This window comes from Periophthalmus magnuspinnatus, chromosome 3, assembly GCF_009829125.3.
Source record: "Periophthalmus magnuspinnatus isolate fPerMag1 chromosome 3, fPerMag1.2.pri, whole genome shotgun sequence".
Taxonomy (NCBI): Eukaryota; Metazoa; Chordata; class Actinopteri; order Gobiiformes; family Gobiidae; genus Periophthalmus; species Periophthalmus magnuspinnatus.
In genome coordinates this window covers 35,634,647-35,661,139 of record NC_047128.1, presented here as the reverse complement: position 1 = coordinate 35,661,139, position 26,493 = coordinate 35,634,647, and the positions used below count along the sequence as shown (strand labels likewise).

Sequence of the window (26,493 nt, the reverse complement as noted above, 5' to 3'; positions counted from 1 at the left end):
CATATATGTGCCAGTTTATACATGACACTGTGGAAAACATGGACGCTCTGTGAAGTTGTGTGAAACGAATCGCCCTGTGCAACACAAACACAAAGTAATTCAAAGTGCTTTAAGAATAAAAACATACACATACATCCTAACATGAATAATCACAAATAATCATGGTAGTAAAAGTAATAATCATATATTTAGTTCTGAACTGAAGTGTCTTGGCCAAACGTCTTTGTCCAGTGACGGATTTGAACTTCGTCTTTTGCTCTGGATCAGACCTGGACGACACAAAAAAATCATCATAAAATTAACATTAAAACAGAAACTGTTTGAGGCTCGGCAGGTCGTTATGTTTTACTTTTGCCATTTGAGTTTGACACAATGTTTTATGAAAGAAAGGAGGAAAAAAATAAATAAATAAAATAGAAACAGACAGATGATGATGCCCCGGGGGAGACCCAGGACACACTGGAGGGACTGTGTCTCTCTCTGGACTGGGGACACCTTGGGGTCCCACCGGAGGAGCTGGAGGACGTGTCTGGGGTGAGGGAAGTCTGGGAGTCACTGCTTAGACTGATGCCCCCGCGACCCGGCCCCGAATAAGTGGAAGAAGATGGATGGATGGATGGAAAAAATAAATAAAATAAATAAAAAAATAAAATAATAATAATAATAAAAAATAAAATAAAAATAAAATAATAATACAAATAATAAATAATAAAAATAAATAATAAATAAAATAAAAATAAAATAAATAAATAATAAATAATAAATAATAAAATAAAATAAAAATATAAATAAATAATAAATAAATAAATAAATAAAATGGAACAGAAATAAATAAATATATATACTAATACAATTAAATAAAAGAAAGAAAAATAATATTAACACCAGTAATAATGAGATAAAATAAGATAGTACTTTACTTATTTATTGTGCTGTGTGTCTGTATTTCACATATTTCAGGTGTTTCTCTGAATCCAAAGCCTGACATCCTCCACAGGACCTGATCACGTGATACATGACAGCGTTGTCCCCTCTCTGTCCACCAGGGGGACACACAAATGTCTCATAAAAGTGTCTCTGTTTTGTTTCTTGTCAAATTGAGTGTAGAGTTTTGTTGTGGGCGGGATCTGCCTCTTTCGTCCAATCAGCAGAGGGTTAGAGTGAGTGACAGTTTGGAGTTGCCTCACTGTGATAAACTCTGGGGCAATTAGTGGCGCAGAGTCACCGGTGCAGCGCAAACAGCAGCGGAACAGAGACAAAACCCCGCACATCTCAGTCTGGACTTCCCGTGCGTCCTTTTCAATATTTAATGATTGCAGCGCACACTTTAAACTGATTGTTTTGCAGACTTTATTGATTAGAAAGTATGGAGTGGAGACAGCAGACGAGTTTGAGCTGTGCAGACTCTTTCACCGAGGCGCAGCGCTGGATAGAGGTAAAAAAAAAAGTGCATTTTCAGACCAAACACTTAAACATTTCCGAGAATAGCCTCTGCTCCGTGTTTAGGCTGAATACATGTCATTTACCTCATGAAACTCACGTGACACTCTGACTTCAGGCTGATGCACGGTTTTATTTTCAATTTGTCCTTGCCCAGTGAATAAATTGCAGGTTAGATGCATTTCAAGGTGTGTTTTAGGCTGGAAAGTGGAAATGAAAAGGAGATAACATGTCCTGAAATATCTAGGCCCTGTATCCTGCTCAAGAAAAACCTCTTTCCTTCATGGACACAGTGGGTCTTGGCCAGAGTAGACCAGAACTTCTGCTTCTGATGGTTTGTTTTAACCAGGAAAAAATGATAAATACATTTAGCTTTTGAAAACATTGCTGCATAATTAAACTTTTGAGGGGTTAATTTTGAATCTTAAAGTCCTTAATCTTCCGTGTGGTCATGCAGTTTCCAATTTAAATGTTTTCTTTCTGCAGAAGTTTAACTGTGAGCATGTTTCAGTTGTGACTTCACATGTGGAAACTGACCTGGACTTGGCTTTTCTTATGAGACTTTAGATTTAAACAGATATTACTGGACTGCAGCACTATTTTTGTTCTGTTTTTGTAAACCTGATTAACCCTGTGCTGTTGTGCTGGGCAGGATGGTGCAAATCCTCGCTCTACTTCACCGTCTGACATTGGCACTTATGTCCAATCAAAACCATCTCCAGACCATCATCAGTGTGACCAACGTTCTCTGTCACTCACTCGACTTCACGCACGTACAGGTGGAAGTGGGACTAAAATGACCTGGTTTATTCAGACTGTGTCTTTCCAAACTCTGTCTTTCCCAGAGTGTAGTTCTTATTCAAAATCCATAAGTGCATCCTGTACAGTTTGGGCTGAAATGTTGTCGGGGCCTAAATTAGACCATTAATGTCAGTTTTGTCTGAGTGCAGCTAAATGAGCAGATCCTTCTCAGCGTTTTCTTGGCAGTCGGCCCACACCAATTTCCCCCTCCCATTTTGGTCCGATGACAGATGAAAGTGTGACGCTGTGGCGATCTGTTTAGTGTGATTGTGGCTGCACCTGTCGGGCTGGAAAACAAGCCCAGTTTATAGTTGAAATGGTTCATTGTGACTTAATCACTTTGACTATAGATGATAACGCCGTGTTGGAGCAATAATAATTTGTCACTTATTGTGCTGCTGGATGCTCCATATGTTTAAGTGTTCATAATTACCCACAGATTATCAGCAGCAGCTCTGAAAAGTTTCCAGTGCTTGCAGATGCTCGAGCTGTGTTGTATAATTAAAGCATCTCGTTTTCGCACACTCAGGAAATCGACTTTTAAACAGTTTTAGATGTGGAAGTTATTGGCGTAACAGAAGCTATTTATGAATATTGAAACTGAAATGAGGAAAAGGGCTAAAACTTCACACACCTGCATGATTCATAACAACTGGAGCGAATGTGGAGTGAGAGAGGGGTCAACGACGCGGATCGACAGCCACGGTTTAGTCCTTCTGCCCTGGGGCGGCTGTGGCTACAGTAGTTGCTTATCACCACAGTATGGAGTAAATGAGTAACGGTAGATGTGGCGTGTCACTGGTAAAGCTTTCAAAATCATTAGGATTTTGCACAAAAACTACTGTCTATGCAGAGAAGTGCGAGTAAACGGCATCGTCATAAGTGAAAAGGCAGATTCAAATGTTAAATTCACTCGTGCTGCTTTTTCCTTTTATAGTAATAACAGACTCAGACTTAAACTTTAACAGTCGCATCAAATCAACTGTCAACACCAGACTCAGACTTATCCTGCGTTTGTGTCCAGTAGATCAGACGACTGTAACGTCCTGATCACTGGACTCTACAAACGAGACTTAAGACAGAACAGAACATCCAGAACATCCACAACATCCAGAACATCCAGAACATCCAGAACATCCAGAACATCCAGAACATCCAGAACATCCAGAACACTGCTGCTCGGGTCAGGACTAGAACCAGGAAGTACTTCACACGTGTCCTGTGGCTCAGGTCTGTGGCTCCTGTGGCTCCTGTGGCTCCTGTGGCTCAGAGACTTTAAAGCAGCTCAGTGTGAACAAGTCTCTCCATGGACCAGCACCAAAGAACATCTCCCACATGAGCCACAAGAACCATCTCACATGAGGAGGACTAAACCAGGACTAAACCAGGAGGACTAAACCAGGAGGACTAAACCAGGAGGACTAAACCAGGAGGACTAAACCAGGAGGACTAAACCAGGAGGACTAAACCAGGAGGACTAAACCAGGAGGACTAAACCAGGAGGACTAAACCAGGAGGACTAAACCAGGAGGACTAAACCAGGAGGAGGAGGACTAGAGGAGGAGGACTAGAGGAGGAGGACTAGAGGAGGAGGACTAGAGGAGGAGGACTAGAGGAGGAGGACTGGGCCTCTACTTTGACAATGTTTAGGCTCAAAACGGTTCTGTTTATCTGTGCATGTGACTGAAAGGGTTTTATTCTACACTTTTCTCCTTTTTAATGTTAATTTTATGATGATTATTTGTAATTATTCATGTTTTGATTTTAATGTTTTATTCTGTAAAGCACTTTGAATTTGTGTACAAAATTATGCTTTACAGATAAACTTGCTTTGCTGTTTGGTCCATAATTCCTTTTAATCCTAATAAAATAATTAGACAAAGACACAACTGATTAACTGACTAAAAGAAAATAGCCGTGGAAATGTTTTGTACTAATCAGTTCTGTCCAGTCCTTGGTCTCAGTTGTGAGTTTCAGTAATTACTTCTTGGGCCACATACTCCCAAAGCAAAGTGATATTTATGAAAGAAACATGATATTTTCTGTATTTCCCTGCTGTTGTTGTTGTGTTTTGACCAGTTCTTGCGTCGTGCTGTTGTAACGTGGCACTGTGATGTTTTGTCTCCGCCCTCGCCCAATGCCCTGTTCCTCCACCATTAACGAATTGTGATTGTGGATTCCTGGGGGGACTAATTAGTGAGAAGAATAGCCTTTTGGGGCCCACTCTTAGTTATGGAGCTGAACCTTAATAGCCCCATTTTTTGTGTGCTCATTACAAAGCTGCGAGCCGTGTTTCTTTCTGCCATGTGAAGTCATCTGTTCACTGGTTTATTTAGAGTTCAGGCAAAAAGATTCTGAATTTTTGACAGCACATCCATTAATTTTTAGTTTAGGGATTGTTTCAAATAGGACGTTTTTAGAAGTTAAATTGAAGCGAATACCCAGGATATTGAAATCATGAACGTTTTTACTTCGCTAATAACCATTTACTCGATGACAACTCACGTTTTTGATGTTTTGTTGAGGTTATACTAAAATATATTCCAACGTTTCATCTGTTTTTCAGGAAGTAACTGGAAAATCTTTTGACTGCAGTGACTTTCGAGGAGCTTTGGAAAATGGCGTCCTTCTTTGCGAGTAAGAAATTGAGCCGTCTCGCCACATAATTTTCACAGTCGCTTCTAAAAATGGCTTGAATCGTGCGGTAATCATCTCATTATGATTCACAGTTTGATCAATAAGTTGAAGCCTGGCATCATAAAGCGGGTGAACAGACTCTCTACTCCCATCGCAGGTTTGGTAAGTAAAACTCGACGATAATCTGTTATTAAAAGTCAAATGTTTATGCCAATCACATGCAAACACAAACACTGCACCGGTGCCAGGAAGCCATCGTCTTTGTGGTGGTTTCCTGTCTGACACACACACACACAGACATAACCGCACTCAGATTAACTGTAACTAGGGCCAATAAAAAAACTTTGCATCTTTTAACCACCGCAGACAAACATGCAAATGACACCGGCGTGTTTCAGGTTCCTCATAAGTATCTTTAGGTTTTGATATGATTATGGTCCATTATATGATCTCCTTTTTAATGACTCTGACAGAATCTTTACCCGCTGAGGGAAATAATGAAGTGAAACCAGTGCGTTTTGGTGCAGACAGTCACTTTCATATCAGTGTAAATATGTTTAGAGCTCAGTGTGTTATAAGATCAAACCTGGACATTTGAGACGCCTGGATGTCAGAGCGGCGTGTCATTGTGTCAAGATAAATACTAGACTTCATTATCAACTGTCTAGTACTTTAATATATCTAATGGCTGTATTCAACACTAACAATTGTGAACATCCAGTATTGTGTCTGTCGCGATCACACATTTCGAAACACGATGAGTTGCTTCAGAGATGTTGTAAAAAATGATATTGAAACTGCTTTATCCAACTGACACGATAATGTTAAGACAAGGCGAGTTTATTTGTCCAGCACGATTCACACACGAGGTAATTCAAAGTGTTTTACAAAATAAGACGTTAAAATGAATCAAAGTTTATTTACAGTCACAATAATATGAATGAAGGTGGACGGAGCAGACGTTTGAAAGCGGGTTGTGTGGAGTAGTCTTTGAGCGGAGCAGGGTCAGAGGAGGACGTCTGCTGGTCGAGGTGAGCGGGGTCGGAGGATGAGGTGGTCGTGCCGGTCGTGGAGAGCTGGGTCAGAGGTGGAGGCGCCGTGCAGGTTCAGGGAGCGGGATCTGGACACAAGACGAAGTCGAGCTGAGCTATAGCGCTGAGGACACACGGAGGATCTGGCGCTGAGGGTCAGGTCCTCGGTCCCTTTGTCGTCCTCGGGTGCGGCTTGATTACAGGTCGGTCACAGGTGTGTGTGGGAGGAGCCTGAATCTCCTCCCAGCTCCAGGCTCCGACACGGAAGGGAGAGGGAGAAGGCGGCGCCGAAACACAGAGCAGACTGAGATCATGACGACGAATAATGATCAGAAAATGAACATTAAAAGAGGCAGAATAAAAACCTTTGTCATGTGCACAATTAAACAGAAGCATTTTTAGCCTGGATTTAAACATGTAGAATGGATAATGCCAGTAACTCACTTTTAAATGTACAGTAGCATTAAAAAGCCTGAGGTTCAACAGATAAACAACAGACTCAAGCAATAATTAGCCATAAAAGTGACTTATTCAGTCTTTTACAGCTCAAATCTAATGGTTTTACAACAAAAATACCCCCAAATCTCCTAATTTTGCACAGAAATTGTACCCATGATAAATCTCGAGCCCCAAAATATATTGTCCCAGCTTTGATTTGATGAACGATGAGTTGATAAAGTCATTATCGCGACAGGCCCGGCTCATACGGCTGGTGAAATGCTAAGCGGCTGAAAACTCTGCAGTCTGATTCCCTGTAGTCTCCTGGTCGCTGTAATCTGCTGCCTCTGTTTGATGTCTCTATGTGTGTGTGTGCTGCAGGATAATGTCAGCGTGTTCCTGAAAGCCTGTGGCAAACTGGGGCTGAACGAGTCCCAGCTCTTCCACCCCGGAGACCTGCAGGACCTGTCGACACGTGTCACGCTTAAGTACGGCCCTTTCTGCTGAATTTTAATGTACATTTACAAACCGGCTCTGTGATCAGCTGCCTTTTATGCTTAGAGGTCATATATTTTGTCTTTTTTTTTGAGTATTCTGTGTGAAATACAGCCCCACACACAAAATGCATGTTATGAGGTAAATTAAAACTAAATTGTGCATATATTAATGTATTAAACTGTCGAGATAAATGATCAAACGAGGTGATTTGTAGGTCAAAATAAAAATAACACAATATGCATTTCAATTTAAAATCAATAATCCTGTCAATTTGTAAGATCCTTAGCATTTCCTGCAGTTTTCCTTTTGAGATCTCATTAACCAATAGTTTAATATCGATAACCTTGCAATGTTTTATGATTTGCACGACTATTGAGGCTTTTTAAATACTTTTTAATACAAACCAGGTGGATCCTATAAGAGCTGGATTCACTGTTCCAGATGGTGTAGCCTTTTACGTGACAGAAATCTACAAATTATTGCTAATCTTGGCGGTTTAAATACGCCCCGATGAATAATGTTATGCTTTGAAAATGCAGAATGACCTTTTTAAAGATTATATACCATTTATGCCCCATAGGTTTAGCCACATTTAAATGGCGCTGTAGGACTTATAAACTATTTTGAAGGATTAGAGCAAGGTAATGAATGTCAGAGTCGCTTTGCATTTCTAAATCTATGAGCCATGCCTGTCATAATGCAGCTTTTCATGAGCTGATGAGCTGATGGCCTCTTCTGTATAGACACACACTGCTCTGTTAGATTGCTTTGTCCCACACACTGCACACTGTACGGAACCAGTGGAGCAGCACAAATGAAAACCCATAAAGATGAGTGTTTCAACTCTAACTTACCTTCACAAATATGAGCCTACTGTACTTCAAATCTTATGAAACTAAAGCCGTTCTCTACCGACGATGTGTGTAACTGTTTTACAGACGAGATGAGAGCAGCAGGAGGCTCAAGAATGTGAGTATGACAGCGACGCATTATAATAAACATTTGTAACACGCAGCTTTACAAGGCGTTTTTACTTTATCAGGAGCTGCCAGCGCCAACATGAACAGACTAAGAACATATTTTAAACTCCCAACATGATCTGTGAACCACTGAGCTTATTAATGACTGCGAATAGAATAGAGTGTTTATCAAATACTTTTCTACACTTAGTTTTTTTTGGTCAGTGTGCGATGTAGCAGACATGTGAGAACATACCCCGGGTGCATACGAGCATGTGTACGTCCACTGCGTCTGAGTTTATCAAGCTTCATTTGAATCGCACAAAGGCTGATAACGTAAACGCAGTAACGAGACGCCTCTGCAGAGCTGCCCCCTTCCACTGGAATGTCATCTATTTTTCTATGAATTAAGTCTGGTTTAAATGAATAAAAAAAAAAACTGACCCAAACTATTTTCAGCTAAAACTGCAGCACTGTTTTGTATTTCAGCACGTTTTATTTATTTCCATGATTGTCTTTACATTCTGTTAATTATTGCTGTAAGGTGTGTGCTTTTTTTATTGTAGTTGTCCTTTTTTGTTTTGTTTTTTTCCTCAGCGACATTAACCTTGATGCACAGAGGAGGGCAGCAGTGTGCCAACAGACACTGACCACACGGCAAATGCAATATGTTTATAAAATAATATAAAACAAAACGAGTCGAGGTCGTGTCGTGTCGCGTCGCTCTCATGGTTTCTCAGTTGGTTCTTCGTTTATCCTTTCTCAAACGGAGTACACTTTGTTATTTAGTCAGTCTGGATTACTCCTGTTAAAGAATCTGTCACTTTTCACCAGTTTCCAGGAGCTCGTGTGTTTTACTTTTCTGAATAATTTAAAATGTCCATCGTGTCGAGCTGTAATCTTCCGTTGTCTTCATTCCTCGTTGTTCAAAAGACGACTGATTTGAATCTTTTTAAGTTCATACATTTTAAATATTGTTCCAATCAGTGCTGAACGTTAACTGAAGTTTAAGGCAGTAATTAAAACGTTCCGTGTGTCTTTTGTAGGTGCTAATAACCATCTACTGGCTCGGCAGAAAGGCCAATCAGGACCTGCTTTATGAAGGACCTCAGCTGAACTTTAAGTCTTTTGAAGGACTGCTGGGACTCGCCTTGTCCAGGGTGAACTAAACAACACTTCACATTGTTCCTTTTCCATTATTTGAGTTGGTTACTTATTTTTAAACTCAGGCCTTGGACGACTCCACGAGTTGTTACTACCAGGAGAAGGAGGAGATCCAGCGCAAAAGGTCAAGCTACAAACGCCAGAGTTCATTAGACAGTGTGGATTCTCTGGACGCCAAGGCGACTACGGCAAACGGTGACGGTTTGGTCCTTTTTAAACATTGATATTTTGACGTTTGAACCCTAAAAGCAGACGAAAACATCGCATTTGCAATTCGGTATTAATTAACTCGCATGATACGTAACAATTTCCGTGCAGTTAACTGTTGTATTTAAACATTTATATGATTAAAATCCATTGTGCCATCCAAGTTAACTTTGCTTCATGGCTTTACTTTGATCCAGCCTTTTCTAATCCAGCTTTTCACACACTAAACCCTCTGATACAACAATTCTCCCATAAATTTTGTTTGCTGAACTATAAGACGGCTCATCCTTTCCTTAAAGATTTTTCTGTCCTCAAGAGAGCCACTTGTTGCTGTCAAACTGCGAAAGTAAAGCTGTTTTTGCTTATTTTATTGTGTCATTTGTCTGGACTGTCATCTCTGGACGCGTGCATGTCAGTGATAAATGGATATTGGGGGGGATACGTTTGTGTGTTGGGACAGGCACAGATGCTTGGCACAAATTTCCCCCTAGGCTTGGCTGCACAGACTCCCAGTAGAGTTTCCTATTTGTTAAATGGATGGTCCTGTTTCCGGATAATTCGCCCTTAACTTTTCACAGTTCAGCTCTGAGAACGGCTTGGATCTTTGGGACAGAATAGGGCGACTTTATGGACGACAGTGATGTAATCTGTTACGTTTTTAAGGTCACATCGCTCATCTGACTCGATTTAACTGAAAACAAATTGCAAATCGAGCCACTTCATGATCCTGGATGTGTTTTTTAAAAGTGGTGCTGTGGATGAAAGACTGAAATAACATCTAAAATAAGAAGTGTATGCATTAAAAGCATCTGTGTCATTCCTGGACACATCTGCAGCCTGTCTTTGGGCGTCCACCTCCTTCACTCTGTTTCTCCTTTTCTATTTTTCTGCTGGGTTGTTTGACGGTTAAAAACGGAGCGCTCTGGGACAGTTATCATTTTGCTAACTTCCTGTGAATGTCGGTTAATCTGCTTGTCTTTTATTGACCAATAACTGTTTCATTGTTAGATTTTCTCACTGCGTCGGTTAAATCAGTTTTGTTCAGCCCTGCGAGGCGACTGTTGTGAATTTTTTTTAGCTGTACAAAAAATAATTGAATTGGATTAAACTACAGGGAGCAGGTTTTATGCACGAGACCCCAAAGAGGCGAGGAATTCTGTTTTCTGCAGGAGATGATATCGGTTTAAAGAGCCCAGTCCAGTGGTTGATTTTACTGTTCAGTTGCAATTAATCTTACAGCCCCAGAAACAAATGTTCTTTAGGGAAATATAGTAGATTATATTTGTCCCAAAGTCGTTGTCCTCCCGTCATTACGTCGTGTTTGTTCTGTGTTTTCTCTTCAGGCTGTGGCAGTGATGCAGAGGCTGAGCAGGTGTTTAAGACGGAGACGCCTCCAACTTCAGCTCCTCCACAACGAGGACGTTTACCTGCACCTCTAAAGAAGACCAAGGACGTACGAGGAGAGACGAGCGGAACTGGTCCCATGTCCAGGTACTGCACCGGTCCCATGTCCAGGTACTGTGTCAGTTCAGTCCCATGTCCAGCTAATACACAGGTACAGTGTCCAGATACGGCAACGGCAACTTTGCTTCAAACGTCGTGCATGAGACTATATTTCTGTTATTTATCCCATTTTTAACAACACAACCATTTGAGATCGATCGGGTTTAAACTGTGTTCTCTCGCCATCAACTTACGAAATTAAACCTGCAAATCACATCTGAGAGTTAATTTAAGCCATTAAAGACTCTGACTACGCAGGAGGCCTGAGGGACTGTCGTATTAATAAGTCGTTTGTGTTTGGAGAGAATGCAGAGGATTTGTGTAACTCGAGGCCGATGTTTCACTGTGATGTCTGGAACTGAAGATGATGTAGAACGAGATATTAAGAGTCAAAACTTCAGCATTTGGCCGAAAAAATACTGTACTTTATACATGAATCTGAGTTGCCAAGAAATCAGAAGCCTTTTCGAAATACTTTGAATATTCAGTTAAGCCGTTTATCCATCTCCTCGAGTCTCATGGGCTGAAATGCATAAAGTTACATTTATTTGCGAAACGGCCCATTTTAGCTCTGCACATTACACACGACACAATATATACTGTGTGTACGAAGGTGTAAAAAGATTTTCTGATGCGTTAGAAGAAACTGAGAATGAAACTTTCCCTTTTCTAATGTCAGGGCTTTTTCTTCAGATTGATTTTTTTTTTTTTATTTATTGTTTATTGCTTATGGCTTTGAGGAGTCTCTACACTTTCTCTCCTACATCTGTTTATTTTAGATTCATTTTTTTGGATTTGAATATTTAATTTTAGTTCTTGTGTATTTTTCTTTCCTTAGACCAGGTCAAACTCTGAATAATCAAGAAAAGCCAGTTCAGGTGAATCCTGGCTGGATTTGGTGAGTCACGGCTGAAGTTCACCGCTGAGAAATGTTTTGTTTTTGCTGACTATAATATTGGCTTTGCTTCAGCTGCTTTTGCCGTTCTCTTTAGATTCATCAAAAACCATAAAGTGAACCATTCATAATCCGTGTGCAGACGTGACGGGAGATTTCTCGACAGATGACAGAAATGTTTGTGATCACAGACTGGTTCTTGTCGTCAAAGCGTGTCACTGTTTTGATAAAGCACCTGCTAAATGTTGCTGTAATTTATTAGAATGTCAGCGGTGACAGCTTCCGTTGCCCAGAGCGAGGCTATTACGACTTACAAGCTTTGGCTGATGTGTTATAGACGGCTACATCTGTTAGCATTTTCTCCAGCGCTGCTTGTCTTGCGTCTTTACTCGCTCTTGGACTCTGGTTCTGGGACAGTGTTAATTACGTGGGGATATTTATTTATTTTTCCCGCCTTCAGCTTGTTTACATGCTGCTTGTGTCACAAAGTGCTTTTTATGCCTGTTTTGTTTTGCTTATCCGTCTCATTTTTGTAATTGGGGCCTGGCAAATAATTACATTTTAATCGAGTTTCAATCATGTCTAATTGTCAGTGATTCATGCCGTCGTCTGTTTAAATCGAGATCAAGTGTGAAGTTTGGAGCAGAGTTCAAACTTTGGGGGAATAAATTGGCATTTTTTTGCGTTAAGAAGACTTTTAATCAGTGTCGTTTATGTTTATTTTGCGTAAGTACTGAGCGCCGCTTTCATTTTGTTTTTAAAAAAGCAAAATCTGAGGTAATGAGGTAGTTTCTGATGTCATTTTTTTTGGTGATTCGTGGTTTGTTTTTAACAGGAGCAAGTCCCTCACTGATATCCCAATGGTTTACCCTGTGCGTAACATACCTGAGGACACCGCCGCCGCCGTTTTGGACGAGGCTCAAGAACCAGACACGACGCAATTCAAAAGGAAGAGCAGCTCTACAAAGGACACCGAAGCCCAATGGCACGAGGTCAGTGAAACGGCGCTTATTTGGAGCACGCTGGTTTTGAAGAGCCGCTCACCGAGGGTAAAACTGCCTCTTCAGGATTTGAATAAGTGGAAGAGCCGTCGCAGGAGCAGCAAGACTGAGGGTCGAAGGGCGTCTCAGGATCGAGAGCATGTCATACACCAGATGACCAACGGAGCCAAGAGCGCTTTTCAGAAAACTATCACTCAAGGTGGACCAATGAAAAGGTTGGTCTGGTTTGTTTTCTGTGCCATATTTTGCTGATTTAAACAGATTTTTAGACTTTTCAGGTTACAATTATCTAACAAAATATTTATACTTTTTTGTCGACTAAATGTACAAATTTTTTTTTTTTGTTGGGGAAAAAATATTGACTTTTTAATCCTAGAATCCAAAACCAGAACAAACTCGACATCCAAGGACCACGGGTTTAAATGTTCAATGAAGCGATGAAATTCTATTGTGGGGTGAATTTTAGTTTTGGCAGGTTTAATCTAACATTCAATAAAGTAAAAAACTGCCAAGTATCCAGTGAAAAGTTGAATTACAGTTTGATGAAGGGGGACAGTGACGTACTTGAAGTTCCTGTCTGCACAAGATGAAATGGAGCCGTTTTGTGCTTCATCCAATCGGGTTTATTCTCTTGTCTTGTTCTGTTTGTCTGTGTGACCTTGGTTCACACGGTTCTTATCAAAATGCATTCTGGGAACTACAGGGAAACTATTTGTATGTCACATGATGTTTTAACTAAGAGCATTTAATAAAACCTCACTGTTAAATAGATGGATGACGTAAAATAGACTTTTATTTATTTATTTTTTTTTATATCACCATCTGTCATAATTTAAATGTAGATTTTTCTGGTTGACTAAAACAATTATAGAATTTTTTTTTTAAATTATATATATTTTTAATTATATATATTTTTTTTTGTATTTTAAATTTGACATTTTTTGTAGACTAAAACATATATACTCAAATAATTTAGTTTCAGGCTGAAAATAATTTTTATCAGAAGTTTTTAAGACTTTTATTACTTGCTCTAAACCTCTCAAATAATTTTAATCCAGTTAAATTCTCTGACCGCTCGTTGACTGTTGTAATCTGACCCGTCCCTCCTCCTCTTTATCCTTTCACCACTTCTGTCTCCTGTTTCATACGTGCCCACCGTCCCAGAGACCAGCCGTCACAGCACAGTCCGGCCGCTCACCCCTACCCTCCCACGTCCCCCGCCAAGTCCTCCAGGTCAAACCTCCGACCACACACCCGGGCGCCGCTGGCTCGGAGCTACGCCACAGAGATGCCGTACAACTCTCCTACGACTTATTATCCACAAACGTCAGGACACATTCAGGTGAGTCCAACTTGTGTCTGTACATGAGAAGGTGTCCACAAATGTCCAGAGCAGAGGAGACGTTTAGATCTGGTGTTTGTTACTGTAGTTGGTGATATTTACACATCTGTTTCACATTATTGATAAAAATGAATCTTGTTTTTTGTCTCCCTATAACTATAAATATCTTGGTTAAACTTTGTGCAAAACTTTAACCTAAACTGACCAAAGAATCGGCCACATTTGTGCAGGAATATCACGTCTACAAATTGCACATTTTGCAGCTTTTTTGATAAATTAGAACAAACTTGATGTACTTTCAACAACCAGATAATGCCGTGTATATGAGATACCGTCCGCCTAGTTTCCTTTTATTTCCTAAGGACATTTGGAGCCGTGATCATCTCTATCTTTTGGTTTCAGGGGCCAACAGTTGGAACCATGCCAGAACCGATTAAAAACGCCTTGGACAAAGACACCCACATGGCGTCTCTGGCTTCAGTGGGAACAGCAGCCACCACGCCCTCCACAGAGCAGCCCTTCAGCTCGCAAACCCATGTCAAAAACGTACGTGTAACATCCCAGAACGTCACTGGAGACGCCTGCGGACGCTCACCTGTTCTGCCAAAGGAAATGACTAAACTAAACGCTGCTGCTGAGGATCTTACCATAGTCGGCCGCGCAGAGATCGACGCTAAAAATGCTCCAACCAAGACGAGAACCCAAAAGCAGGAAGTAAACATGGAGGCAATCAACGTCCAGGGTCTTGAGAAGTTCCTTCCTCGCTCCAGTACTTGGACCAGTTCTGCCAGTCTCCCTCGTGGTTACCGTCGGTCCGAGGGCTCGAGTCGCCTCTCCTCTGTGATCTCAGCCCGACCTTTTGGCACCAAACCGTCCAGAGTGTCCTCGCTCCCAAAACTCTACAATGTGAGTAAACCACCCTGCTTTTTATCAGCCAACCACAAGGTGTCAGTATTCCTGTTTATTTTGCTTTTCAAAGTATAGGACATTAGACATATTTTAGTTTTTACTGTAGTGCATCACAAAATAACACACGTAAACCGCACTGGCCATAGGTTTCTCAGTATCTCGCAATCATGGAAAGTCTAGTGCTCAGATGTAGAAACAAAAATCACCCTTGAGCCTCTAAACTCGTCACACAAACCCAAACATGCGTCTAAATTAATTGCATAACCTTCGCTTTGTTTAGCCAATAATTATATAAATGAGGTAAATAATTATATAAAGAACCACTTTAATCTACCCCATGCAGTTTTTGGATTAAAAATAAGCACCAAAAGGAGACATGTGCGAATGGTAAAACCTTGAAAGCATATCCTTGGCTCCACAGAGAGGAACTGCAGCGTTTCAAAGCTTTAAAGTTGTAGAGAGGTACCACCTGGTGATTTTATTTTACAGACTCAGACTTAAAAAGCCTGACTAAACCGAAGTTAATGCTTAAAAGGTGCACAGGGATCTTCGGTGATGTAATGAAACTGTTCGTTCCTCTGGGTGTGTGTGTCTATCTGTGTGTGTAGGGGTGTGTGTGTGTGTGCGTCTGTGTGTGTAGGGCGCGCACACAAGCTCAAGTTCCCTTTGTTTTCTTAGATAGATTTCTCATTAATTATACAAGTGGAGCTGCACTGCTGTAAGCGCTTGTTTGTTGTGTCAGCTGAATAAAGTATTTTGTGAACTATTAAAGAATATTTGATAATTTTGCTTTTCTCTGCTCTGGTCTCCAAACGTCTTTATTCAAACTCGCTCTGTTCACTTTCAGGTAGATGATAATCAGCTCAACTGGCTGTCGAATAACGATAAAGACGTCTCTCCGCCCGTCACTTCTTCGCTGAAAAGGCAGACGGCGACGGTCCAGCTCAAAGGCCACGCTCCGGTCACACAGACGGAGAACTGTGCCATTCAGACCAGAGAGCGCCCCACGCAGGATGTGCCCCAACACAGCAGCTCCACCCGGGGGAAAGAGTCCAGCGCTCCAGTGAAAGTATGTTTCATTTGAGCACACGGCTTTCCGAAAATAACCAGAAACTTAAAACGCCATTACACATGTTAATAAGACGACGCTGGGAAAGTTATAGAAAGTTTCATAATAAGCTCAAAGAGGAACTTTCTGTTTTAGCTGTGATTATGTTATAATTGGATTCTAGACATTTGTGTGATTTAATTCTTTAGCTTCATCGATGGACTGAAGTGGAAGTTTCTGTGGCCACAACTATCCTCAGGCAAAATGACATCTCGCCAAACTCAATCATACTAGTATTTTCAGCCAATAAAGTCCAAAATGTACAGAAACCCTTATTCTTCTGAACTTGTCTTGATGTTCTTTTTGAATCTATACAATATTGAAGCTGGATATTGAACGTGCGTTACAGAATTGCACATTATAGACGAGTTTGTCAAAGGGTAAGACGATACGACCTCACGTTTTATCACGATTTATGAAAGAAAACGTGTGATGATGATGTAAAGAACAATATACCTGAGGCTTTTATGATGTAAGACGTGAGGAGTGGGAGCAGGACGGTGGAACTTGGATCTTACGTCTTTCATTTCTGCAGAGACTCAGTCAGTGTTTAAGATGCTCTGGGACGACAGACAGATTGCGGCTAATTGCTGCTGCTAAAACCTAAACAACAGCTGCAGAATATCGTGATATCATTCCCTCATGTACGTTACAATACGTCACCTGCAGCATGATCCAGTCCAGCCTCGGTTTTCTCCTTTGCACATCATGAAGTTACTTAGAGCTCAGAGTGGGCTTAACACTTGAGTTTCCTTTTCTGTCGTACATGGCGTCTCTAGTTTCCACAGGAAGCAGAGACGCGGGGCGCTGGTGTCGGTTTAACAGGAGCTTCTCTTCCAGGTGGATCACAGTGACATGAGGGTGTGTCTTACTCTCAGACCGAACAGCAGACCAGACTTTGGGTTTCAGACTCACTGGGACAGCTCCGGGGCGAGGGTAACGTCCATTCACCCAGGTAAGTTTGCTTTTTTTGTTTTTTTAAGGTAGGCTTTATTGCATTTCCAGAGCTTCCGTCTCATTTATTTTGAAGTATAACATTATAGTTGGTGGCAGGTTGTAGCTCAGTGAAACAGGCAAATTGGCTCTTGCAAAAAAAAAAAAAAAACTGTTGCAGAGCAGTTTGTCCAGACTAACAAAGGAGCTCATTATACAGATGGATGGGAGAAGAGCAAGGTGTCACTGTGCCACAAAATCTAGCCTCTATTGACACAATCAGCAGTATTCTACCCTGTAATCACCATCATTCTGAGTGTGTGCAAAATATGGACTAGTTTTAATTCACATAATTCGAAAGGTATAATTTTTCATTCTCCGTTTTATAAGTATTGGTATTACCTCACAATCTCAAAATAAGATCTATTGAAACCTTCCTCGGTAATGACTGATGCAAATCCCCACGTTGGACTAATCATTTTGTGCTCGCCTTGATCCAGGAGGCGAGGCTAAACACGAGGTTTATCTGTTTTCACTGATGGTTTTGTTCCACAGGGAGTCCAGCAGAACTTTGCCGTCTTCGCATCAACGATGAGATAATTGCAGTTGATGGAGGATCTGTGTCTCAACTGAATTTCAATCAGTGGAAAAATAAAATGACCTCCGCCCTGCAAACCGGCATTTTGACCATGGACATCCGACGCTACGGGAACAGAGGTAAGATTACGTCTGTACAGCTCTGAACAAGGCCGGTGATGGCGCACAGATGTATACAGTGTTCCCTCGCTTTATCGCAGTTCAGCTTTCGCCGTCTCACGGTTTCACGAATTTATTTATTTTTTTAGTAAAGTTTTGCATGATTTTTTGAATGTGCGTCCTGATTGGCTCTTGGACTGTAGACCATTGTGTTCTGCGTCCTGATTGGCTCTTGGACTGTTGACCATTGTCCATCTCCTCGGTGCTGTGTCTTTGATTTATTTGACATATATTATTTTACGTTTTAACATTTATTTGGGTCATGAGTATTTTGTTTATTACTTTATTATATTATGTTGGACACATTATTTACTTTCTAATTTAATATTGGTTCCTACTTGTTGTTGCAGTACAGCACATTTAAGGAGCGCACCGATGAAAATGTAACGAGTGAACACACGAGATTAGAAGAGTTAAGTTGAATAAAGTCGAGCTGTAACTGTTCTGCCGTGTTGTTCTATTTAAGCAAAGAAAAAGCAAGAAAATACATCAAATTAAATCGAACTTTAACCCGACAAACCACAGCCTCAGAGACTGAACAGGACGATATATTAGAGTCAAATTTACATAAACGTTGGATCTCAGTGTGACTCTGAAGTGCTGTACGTTTGCAATTTGTTTTCTCCCCAACAAAACCCACAATGTCGATGAAACGTTCTGCACCGACAAAGACGCCTACGAAGGTTTGAACTTTGAGAGAGTTTAAACGAGAGAGAAATGTGAGAAAATGTTAACGCCTGTGTGAGAAAAGTGTATAAAGTGTGTGGTGAGGGGTTTTACAGACAAAAACAGAGAGAATAATAAAAAAAGCTGATACTTCGCGGGTTATTCTTAGAACGTGACCCCCCGCGATAAACGAGCGAACACTGTATATTTAAAAAAATGTATTTGAACATGATTAGGTACCATTAAATATTTTGTTTTTGTTTTTTTTCCTCACAAAAAATGTTCAGCTTGATGTGCAGCTCCCTGTGTGTTCAGCGCCCTAAATGTTTTAAAGCACTTGTAACTTTTAAGAAAACTGATAAAAACATGCATCCTCCCCGTCGGCAGGCTCGCATCTCCGCAAACCTGACTGTTATTTCCATGTGTCTCAATGGAAATGTTCTTTTAAACACGTTTCATGCCTTTAGCCCGTGGACAGGGGAGTTGCTCAAACCTCGGGGCTGATGATTTGTTATTTCCATTAGATTGGAGCAACAGTGAAGCCAGTTTTTACACACAGCCAGGCCAGAACAGGACGACCCTCGATTTGACCTCATCCGCGCCCCTTCTGATTGGTCGGCCCGATCGCCATGCCAACACTGACACCGCACTAATGGCCCCGTCCAAATTTAATGGGCAGCCCAACAATGTGAGCAATATTTAGATCCAGAATATAACGCATGGCTGAAACGAGCCCTTGTCTCCATTATTTCTGTCCATTGGGTGAAATTTGGTTTTCTCGCACCTGCTCAGGTTAATTCTTGTCAAAACATGGATGGAGAACACTCCGACAACCCCAGGACAGCCACGAAGAAAGGTAAAAGAAAATTGGCACAAATTTACAGTGATTGGAACACACCCTGGTGCTCCGGTCTCGAATTAATCAGTTAATTTTTATATCTAGATTATAATTATGTAATTAGGAAAAATGAAAGGAGGAGAGCTGCGTTTTTCAGAGCGAGAGGTAAACTAAAGACGTTACCGCTTTGGTGGCAGGTGCTTGGCTTAAATTGCTTCGGTGAAAAAGAAACCTGAGACGACCAGTTGCATAATTGAACTTGTTGAAGAAAGTGTGGTACATATTATTATTATTATTATTATTATTCATCTCTTTTCATTTTTAAACACGATTATTTTAGTCTTTATTCAGTACATGTTAGTGTTTTTTGGCATTTCACCACTGCTATTCTATTTTCTTAAAAGCAGGAAGCTCTTAATTAAAACTGCATGAATTATGATCAGATTTAAATAATAATCTTGGCTCTGAGAGTTTACACTTCACTGTGGTTGGTTAAATTCACCTGTAACTCAGAGTCTGATGGAAGATGTTCAATAAACTGAGCACAGAGCTGCACTAAACACTTTCACAATCTCATCAAAATGGCGTCTTGTCACAGAATCTGATCACAATTATTTATTTTTTTAATTGTAATATCACCCAACCCTAGTATAGAACCACCTCTTTGTGTGTGGTTTGCCCCAGACTTGCACAACTTCTCTACAATTGCAAAAACTCAAAAATAGTTGAGTCTGTTGTTGCTTTTCAAGAACTTTTGGTAACTAAAAATATGGTATGCCGTCGCCTGGTTGTCCTTTTTGAAGTGCACATTTGGAGTACTTTTGCGGCGCTGATACAGTTGCTCGTTGTGCTGCTGCTGCTGTAATGTCTTACGCTGTGTTTGAAGTGCCCCCCTGTGGCGGGTGTTGGTGGGACTTCCTCTGAACTGTGTCTTGTCTCTGGGCTCCGCAGGCTTCAGCTCGTGGGTGTACTTGTGCGGTAAATGTTTGCACTGTGTGAAGTGTGTTGTGTTCATTTAAAGGGGCTGTTTATGTGCAGCATCACAAACAGCTGAACAAAGCAGATCTGTGCTCGTCACACACTGTGAAATTGCCTTTTCTGACTTAATACGGCTCCACGCTTTGCTCAAATGGGTCTTTCTCATTATTTCTGGTGCCATATCTTCAAGCTGCGTACACATTAGCAGACTGTTTTGCTCATTTGCACAATTATAATTAGATACTTAACTCAAATTAATGTGCGGGTCACCTTAGTTCTGTTCGACAAAGACGGCACAACGTTATTTTCTGTTTTCAATCTGAAACAAACGACCCGGTGTCATCTTGACATTTTGTTTTTAGATAAACTCACCTCTTTATTTACCCATTTCTTTTTTTCTCATATAATGGCACTTTTGGTCCTCCTGTTCCATCCTCACCTGGTCTAATTTAATCTAATCTAATGTCCAAAGTGTCTGAACCTCCTCAAGATCAGAAAACAGAAATACTTTGTGCATTTTATTAAATCCTCAGACTTAATGTGACAAAGTTTCTGTTTTCTGATCTTAAAATGCACCGTCCTCACTCAAAATTTACTCATGCAGTATTTTCCAACACATTTTCCATCCCTCAGCATGGTGTGATGAAAGCTTACAAACATTTTTTTAAATATATATTAAATTCTTAGTGCTAATTTATGTTTGTTTGCAGGAGGTTCTGAATCTGCGATATCAGATGTAAGTACGACACAATCAGCTGCGTTTTGTGAATCTGATGTTACCGTTCTGTCCGTTCTGTCCCAGCTCCAGGTGCCCTCCCTCAGCCCCTCCTCTGGCAGCTGGTCCTGGGACAGGGAGGAGGAGCGCAGGCGGCAGGAGAAGTGGCAGGAAGAGCAACAGCGCCTCCTGCAGGTACAACTGAGAATAACGCCTGACTCTGAGGGGAAAATGACTTTAAAAATGTATGTTCGTTCGGTCGTTTTTTGTGATGTCTGTGTATTTGTCAGGAGAAATACCAGCGGGATCATGAGCGGCTTGAGCGTGAGTTTAAAAAGGCACAACAAGATGCTTCAATCGATAAAAAAGATGAGACGAAAGTGAGTCTATTGGACAGTGCAAGCGAAGCGACTTAAAGGATCCGCAGGGGAAAGGAGTTGCGCAACATTTTAATAACTATATATATATTTTTGTTGTTTTTTTTTAGATGATAACCAGTGATGAAAACCCACAGAACATATGCCTCCATGTAAACGGCATGACGAATAAGCCCCAGGATGAGCACGGCCCTGCCACAAATGAAGTTAAATCCGCAGAAAGCTCCTCCTGCAAGGCTAAAGAAACGCAGCCGGAAAAACCGAGCGATGCCTGGTACGGTTTTTCATATTGAGCTCACTTTATTTAGTCCATGTGTTTTCACTCGTGTGTGTGTGTGTGTGTGTGCTGTTGCGGAGTGAATTGCCGCGTCGGGCCTCATTTGCTGCTGGTGCCTCCTCAGGGCTGACGGCTCCTGTGGCTTTGCTCGGCTCTCTCCGGCTCACAGGTCAGAACAGGCTCAGCGCAGTTATTACAATCCCCCCCCCTCACTCGTATTACATTCTTCTACTAACTCTAGATTTTGTTGTAGATGATTTTTGGATCGCTGATGTTGTCCTGCGTAGATTTGTAGATTTAAAGCTGGTAGTTTTATGTTTTATTCTATGCAGACGCTTGTCAATAAACTGGAGTCGTAGCTTAACGGTCTAAAAAATCAACTTTTCAGATGAAGCCGTAGCATATTATTCGTTAAAATCTGCAATTCAGTGGTTTAAATTCATCCCTGGCTGTTTTTCCATACATGAACGCATCAATTTTTAAGAACGCTACATGCAAGTTCATTTTTAATTCATTTTTAAGTCTTGTCAACCCAATTTATTGACATGTGGCTGTGTTAGTGCGTCTCTTGAGGAGCATTCACTGCATAAACTTATGATAAATTAATCAAATCAATACAAACATACGCGATTGTTTTCAACTAATGCGTCTTTTTTCTGCCGCAGGGCCAAGTCCACGTCCACGCCGGCGCTAACAAGCCCCCAGAAACAGACGAGAGGCAAGTCTGACGCTTCTCATCAGTATTTTTGATTTTAATGAACTGCTAAATCTAAATGTGATGAGTTTTTCCAGGAGCCGGTGACCAGAGGAAAAGGAAAAGTCAGATGGTGTCAAAGGTCGAGCAGGAGCGGCTGCAGATTCTGGAGGAGATGAAGAAGAGAACTCAGCTCCTCACAGACAACAGCTGGATCCGTCAGCGAAGTGCGAGTTTTTACAAAGAGCCCGTCATGCCCGGGGTCCCAATCAAGAGGTGAGAAGATTCGGTGTTTCTAATGTGTAAAAAAATATTGAATGAAAAATGAAACTGAAAAATGTTTTGAAGCTGGTGTAGCTCGATCTGACTCGGCCGTGTCATAACCTCTTTTTAATTTAATCCTAGTATTTTTACGTTTAGTTTTTTCCTCGTTCACAATTATTTTAATGCGCCTAAAACACGTGTCAAACTCGTGACCCGGGGGCCAAATGCGGCCCGCCACGTCATTTTATTTGGCCCATGAGAAGGTAAATTAAAAGGCACGACTGTAAATAAATGTATGCTGCTTTAATGTGTGCGTTGACCAGAAACTAATGAGGTTTTCCAAACAAGTGGAACTGAGAAATATTTGCAAATAATGATCCCAAAATGTTCAGAAAGAGAAATTGTGTTCACCTTTATTGAAACTGCCTTCCACAAAAAACACATTTGTGCTTCAAGGAGAAAAACCTGTATGTTTTTTGTTTTTATGAGGCGCGGTCGATTATGAAAAGGTACAATCTGCGCCATGTTTGGAGTCAAAATGCCGACGCAAAGTATTTAAAAGTTAGTCTTCAAGAAAACAACACATTTTCCAATAATTAAGTTTGTTTTTGAAGCAGAGCTGAAGGTCTGAGCAGGTGAGCCCAGATACTTTTAAAAATGTGAGTTTATCAGGGGAAACGCAGATCATATTTGCAACTTGACTTAAATAAATACAGAGAGTTATTTAATAAGTAGTTAAATTTATTTTACATGATATTTGGTGACATTTACACTGCCTCACAATTATATCTGGCCCTTGATGGCGGCCATTTTGTTCATGTGGCCCTCAGAATTATTTTAGTCCAGGTCTGTCAAACTCATTTTCACTAATGTGATAATGATTTGTCTGGAGACTGAGTAACAAACATCAGAACATTTTCATTTTTCACGTTGTTTAAATTCAGCCACACATTGATTCATCCGTAGTTGTTCTTCTTAGTAACTGTCAGTATTTGTACGTGCAGGTATGAGTCTATGGACCACCTGGAGAGCTGGCGTCACTCTCCCGTCGCTTCAATGACCTTCACTTATCCCCGACCACAGTCTGCTGCTGCGGGATACTGTGGATCCACCAGGACGTCCTCCTCACGCCACAGCACCGGGTCGATGCCTCCACAGAGAAGCAGGTACTGTGTTCTGTGAAAATGTACGAGAGCGGGGCAAAGGTGGAGTAGACAAAAACTGTACTCGAGTTAAGTATCGTTACTAAAGCAAAAGACTCAATTTAAATCTGAGGGTTTACACAGATACTATTACTAAACTAAATTAATGAGAACAAAATTAATTACTTGAGTAGAAATGCAAAGTCCAAGCCATTACTTTAAAGTTTTTCCCGAGTATTTTTCCCCGAGTAAGTTGCCTGGACATAAAATCTTATCTGAAGTTGATGTAATTGTAGAGCAAAATATTAAAAATGTACCAGATCTTGTCCATTATTTTAAAAAATTGACCAAAACATCTGAAAAACTAATGTGTTAAGAAGCAATGCAAGAAACACAAATGTTCTAATAATAAATAATAATCTTACTGACATGAAACTTTAGTCGGTTGTGGACAGAGTTAACACAACTTCTACTTGAATTATATTTTATTGAAGTAAAAGTACGTGTTCTGTTAAAGTAGAATTTCTTTAAAAAGTTGCACAACTAAACTGACTAAATATAACGTCGCACTTCCCCTCTGGACCAGGCCTGTGTGTGTGTGTGTGTGTGTGATGTGTCCATTTCCTTTGTGTGTGTGTTGGCCTCATGTGACTCTGTGCTGCCCCAGGACAGACCCGGGCAGGAGGACGTGCTCCGTGTGCGAGGGGGCGCTTGATAGTGGGACAGTTGTGGTGGTCCAGGCCCTTAGTCTGAGCTTCCACTTGTCCTGTTTCCAGGTGAGAGGTCAGGCCCTGGTGAACTCACTGTAGATTTGATTCTAGTTTGGGTCACGCTCCTTTTGTCGTTTCTTGCGTTTGTTCATCGGCGAGGACACTACTGGTGCGTTTAATCCCTTTTAGAATCTAATTTCAGGTTTGAGGAGGTCATGGTTTGTTATTAGAGGCGTATTGTGAAAGTCTCACCTCTGGAGCACTGAGCGGTGACGTGGTTTTGTTTCATTAGCACAAAGATGGAAAATGGGGCTGTGACACTGAAACACTCTACACTTTCTTCCACTGTTATAAATGTAACTGTTTTATCATAAAGCTGGTTTCTTTGTGATATTGTACTGTAGACCTGGGTCATACGAGGACACAAATACAATTATAATCTGATATTTTAGTGATATTCCAGCTCTGTGCTCAAACACGGACACTTTTCCCAGCCCTTCCTCCTCGTGCAGAGCTTCTGAGTGACCTCTTGACTCGTAGAACCAGCGTCATGATAAACAGATTTTCAGACAGTTTCTCTAATCCACTGCCACAGAGACTTGTAAATAATAATAAACTGTTTCTGTTCGGATCGTCCAGTGCATGGGCTGTTACCGAGATCTCCGAGGAGCAGAGACCGGAGTCGAGGTCCGGATCCACGACCAGCGGCCCTACTGCGACGCCTGCTACTTCCACCGCAAATGTGAGTAAGGAAAACTGAAAGAAATACCCCCTAGACGAATGTGGATGCTTCTTAACGACGCCGACGGTTTGTATTCTGCTAAAAATCATTTGTAATTCTGTTCTAGACACTGGCGCCGTCGTGTTGTGATCAAAACACAGCTCTGCGTATCGCTGAATAACCAGTCCATCTGGAAATGACTCGATGTTTTGTGTCGTGTCCGGCGTCCGTGAAGCTCTAGGGTTGCATTTGTCTAAATTATTTTAAATTTTAAGTGTAGTTTTTAATATTAAATAGTAGAAATAGACATAATGCATCTGTTTCTTTTATGATTTCTGTGTTTGTGTTGCATAATTGTCTGTTTCCGTTGTAGCTCATGTTAGTCTCTGTTTGGATTCTCTCTGTGTTTAAGAAGACGGCACATTTCACACTTACGTCTACATTTTGTGACCCTTAAGTACAACGCACTAAACCTTTTAATAATTCTTCAGAGTTTTATTGTTCTACCACTTGGTGTCGCCATTGGACTCTCGGTTAAAGTCGATCCTTCCTCTGCAGTGACTTTCACGTCTGCAAAAATCTGTTTTAAAGATGACGCCTTTAAGTTTTAAGTGAAAACATTTTAAAATTGCCAAACATTTCTTTAATTATAAACTGTAACTAATAAAACAAGAACATTTGAATAGTGTCAAAGCGTCTGGAGTCTGTTAAAATATTCACATGGAGATTCAAAGTTACAAACAACAAGCGTTTTAGAAAGTGAAGGGAAATATGTGCTGTATGTTCTGTTTAGTGACTGCACAAATAAAGATTAATGTTCTCTACAGACTTGTGTTCATTTTGCACAGCTTTATCTGCTCCGATAACAAACTTTTAATCAGTTTTATCACAAAGTTTACCTTTCTACTTCATGACTAATGCTGCTGTTCAGTCGAGCCATTTTGGGGGAATAGTTACTGCTGTTATCAGATATTTCCAAACTACACCTGCACTTAACTTTATGAACTGGATCAAGTGCTGACGCGCATGTTTACACTTATATTTCATGTTTTATTATGTATTTTTATACTCTGTACAATGACAGTGCTCCTGACATGTATTTTTGTTGCCTCCACTGGTTTTGGGACGGCAGATATCACATTATTTTCTTCAGTTTTCCAGGTTTTCGTCGAGGTAATTTCACTAATAACCAGACGGGGGTGTGAATAGTGCGGTTTAGACGCTCTTTAGCTGTGATACTGTCTGATCTTTGATAATCGGGTGTTCGTGTTGGTACATGGTGATGTGTGGAGATACTGGCAGGAAGTAGATTGTTGAAACGCTCAGAGGGGAAGAGATTTCAGATTCTGTCAATGAGGAAGTGCCCTTTCAAAATCTGCCCAACAGAAAGTCACAGTTGTAAATTTACATTTTATCAAAACAAAGCGGCCAGACACAGAGGGGGGGGGGTTTCACTTTGGTTTACTCGACTTTAAACACGTCTGATCCT

General features: G+C 40.9%; 1 protein-coding gene across 3 annotated transcripts; it reads left to right on the top strand.

Moving 5' to 3' along the window:
* Window positions 1–1,200: 1,200 nt before the first annotated feature.
* lmo7b (LIM domain 7b) lies at window positions 1,201–25,828 on the top strand. Of its 3 annotated transcripts, XM_055230391.1 has the most exons (28): window positions 1,208–1,435; window positions 4,808–4,878; window positions 4,971–5,040; window positions 6,729–6,835; window positions 7,784–7,814; window positions 8,851–8,964; window positions 9,034–9,163; window positions 10,519–10,666; window positions 11,517–11,576; window positions 12,409–12,565; window positions 12,641–12,789; window positions 13,739–13,916; window positions 14,319–14,822; window positions 15,673–15,894; window positions 16,774–16,888; window positions 17,422–17,583; window positions 18,813–18,976; window positions 19,081–19,144; window positions 20,815–20,840; window positions 20,907–21,014; window positions 21,110–21,199; window positions 21,307–21,470; window positions 22,139–22,191; window positions 22,266–22,443; window positions 23,436–23,597; window positions 24,241–24,349; window positions 24,923–25,025; window positions 25,132–25,828. In XM_055230391.1, exons 1-28 carry the CDS (start codon window positions 1,367–1,369, stop codon window positions 25,152–25,154), a joined length of 3,531 nt encoding a protein of 1,176 aa, XP_055086366.1. In that variant the 5' UTR covers window positions 1,208–1,366; the 3' UTR covers window positions 25,155–25,828. The 3 variants fall into 3 exon arrangements, with proteins under 3 accessions (XP_055086369.1, XP_055086372.1, XP_055086366.1); XM_055230394.1 differs by lacking the exon at window positions 11,517–11,576 and having other exon boundaries at window positions 1,201–1,435; XM_055230397.1 differs by lacking the exons at window positions 11,517–11,576; window positions 18,813–18,976; window positions 19,081–19,144 and having other exon boundaries at window positions 1,201–1,435; window positions 25,132–25,706.
* Window positions 25,829–26,493: the final 665 nt, after the last annotated feature.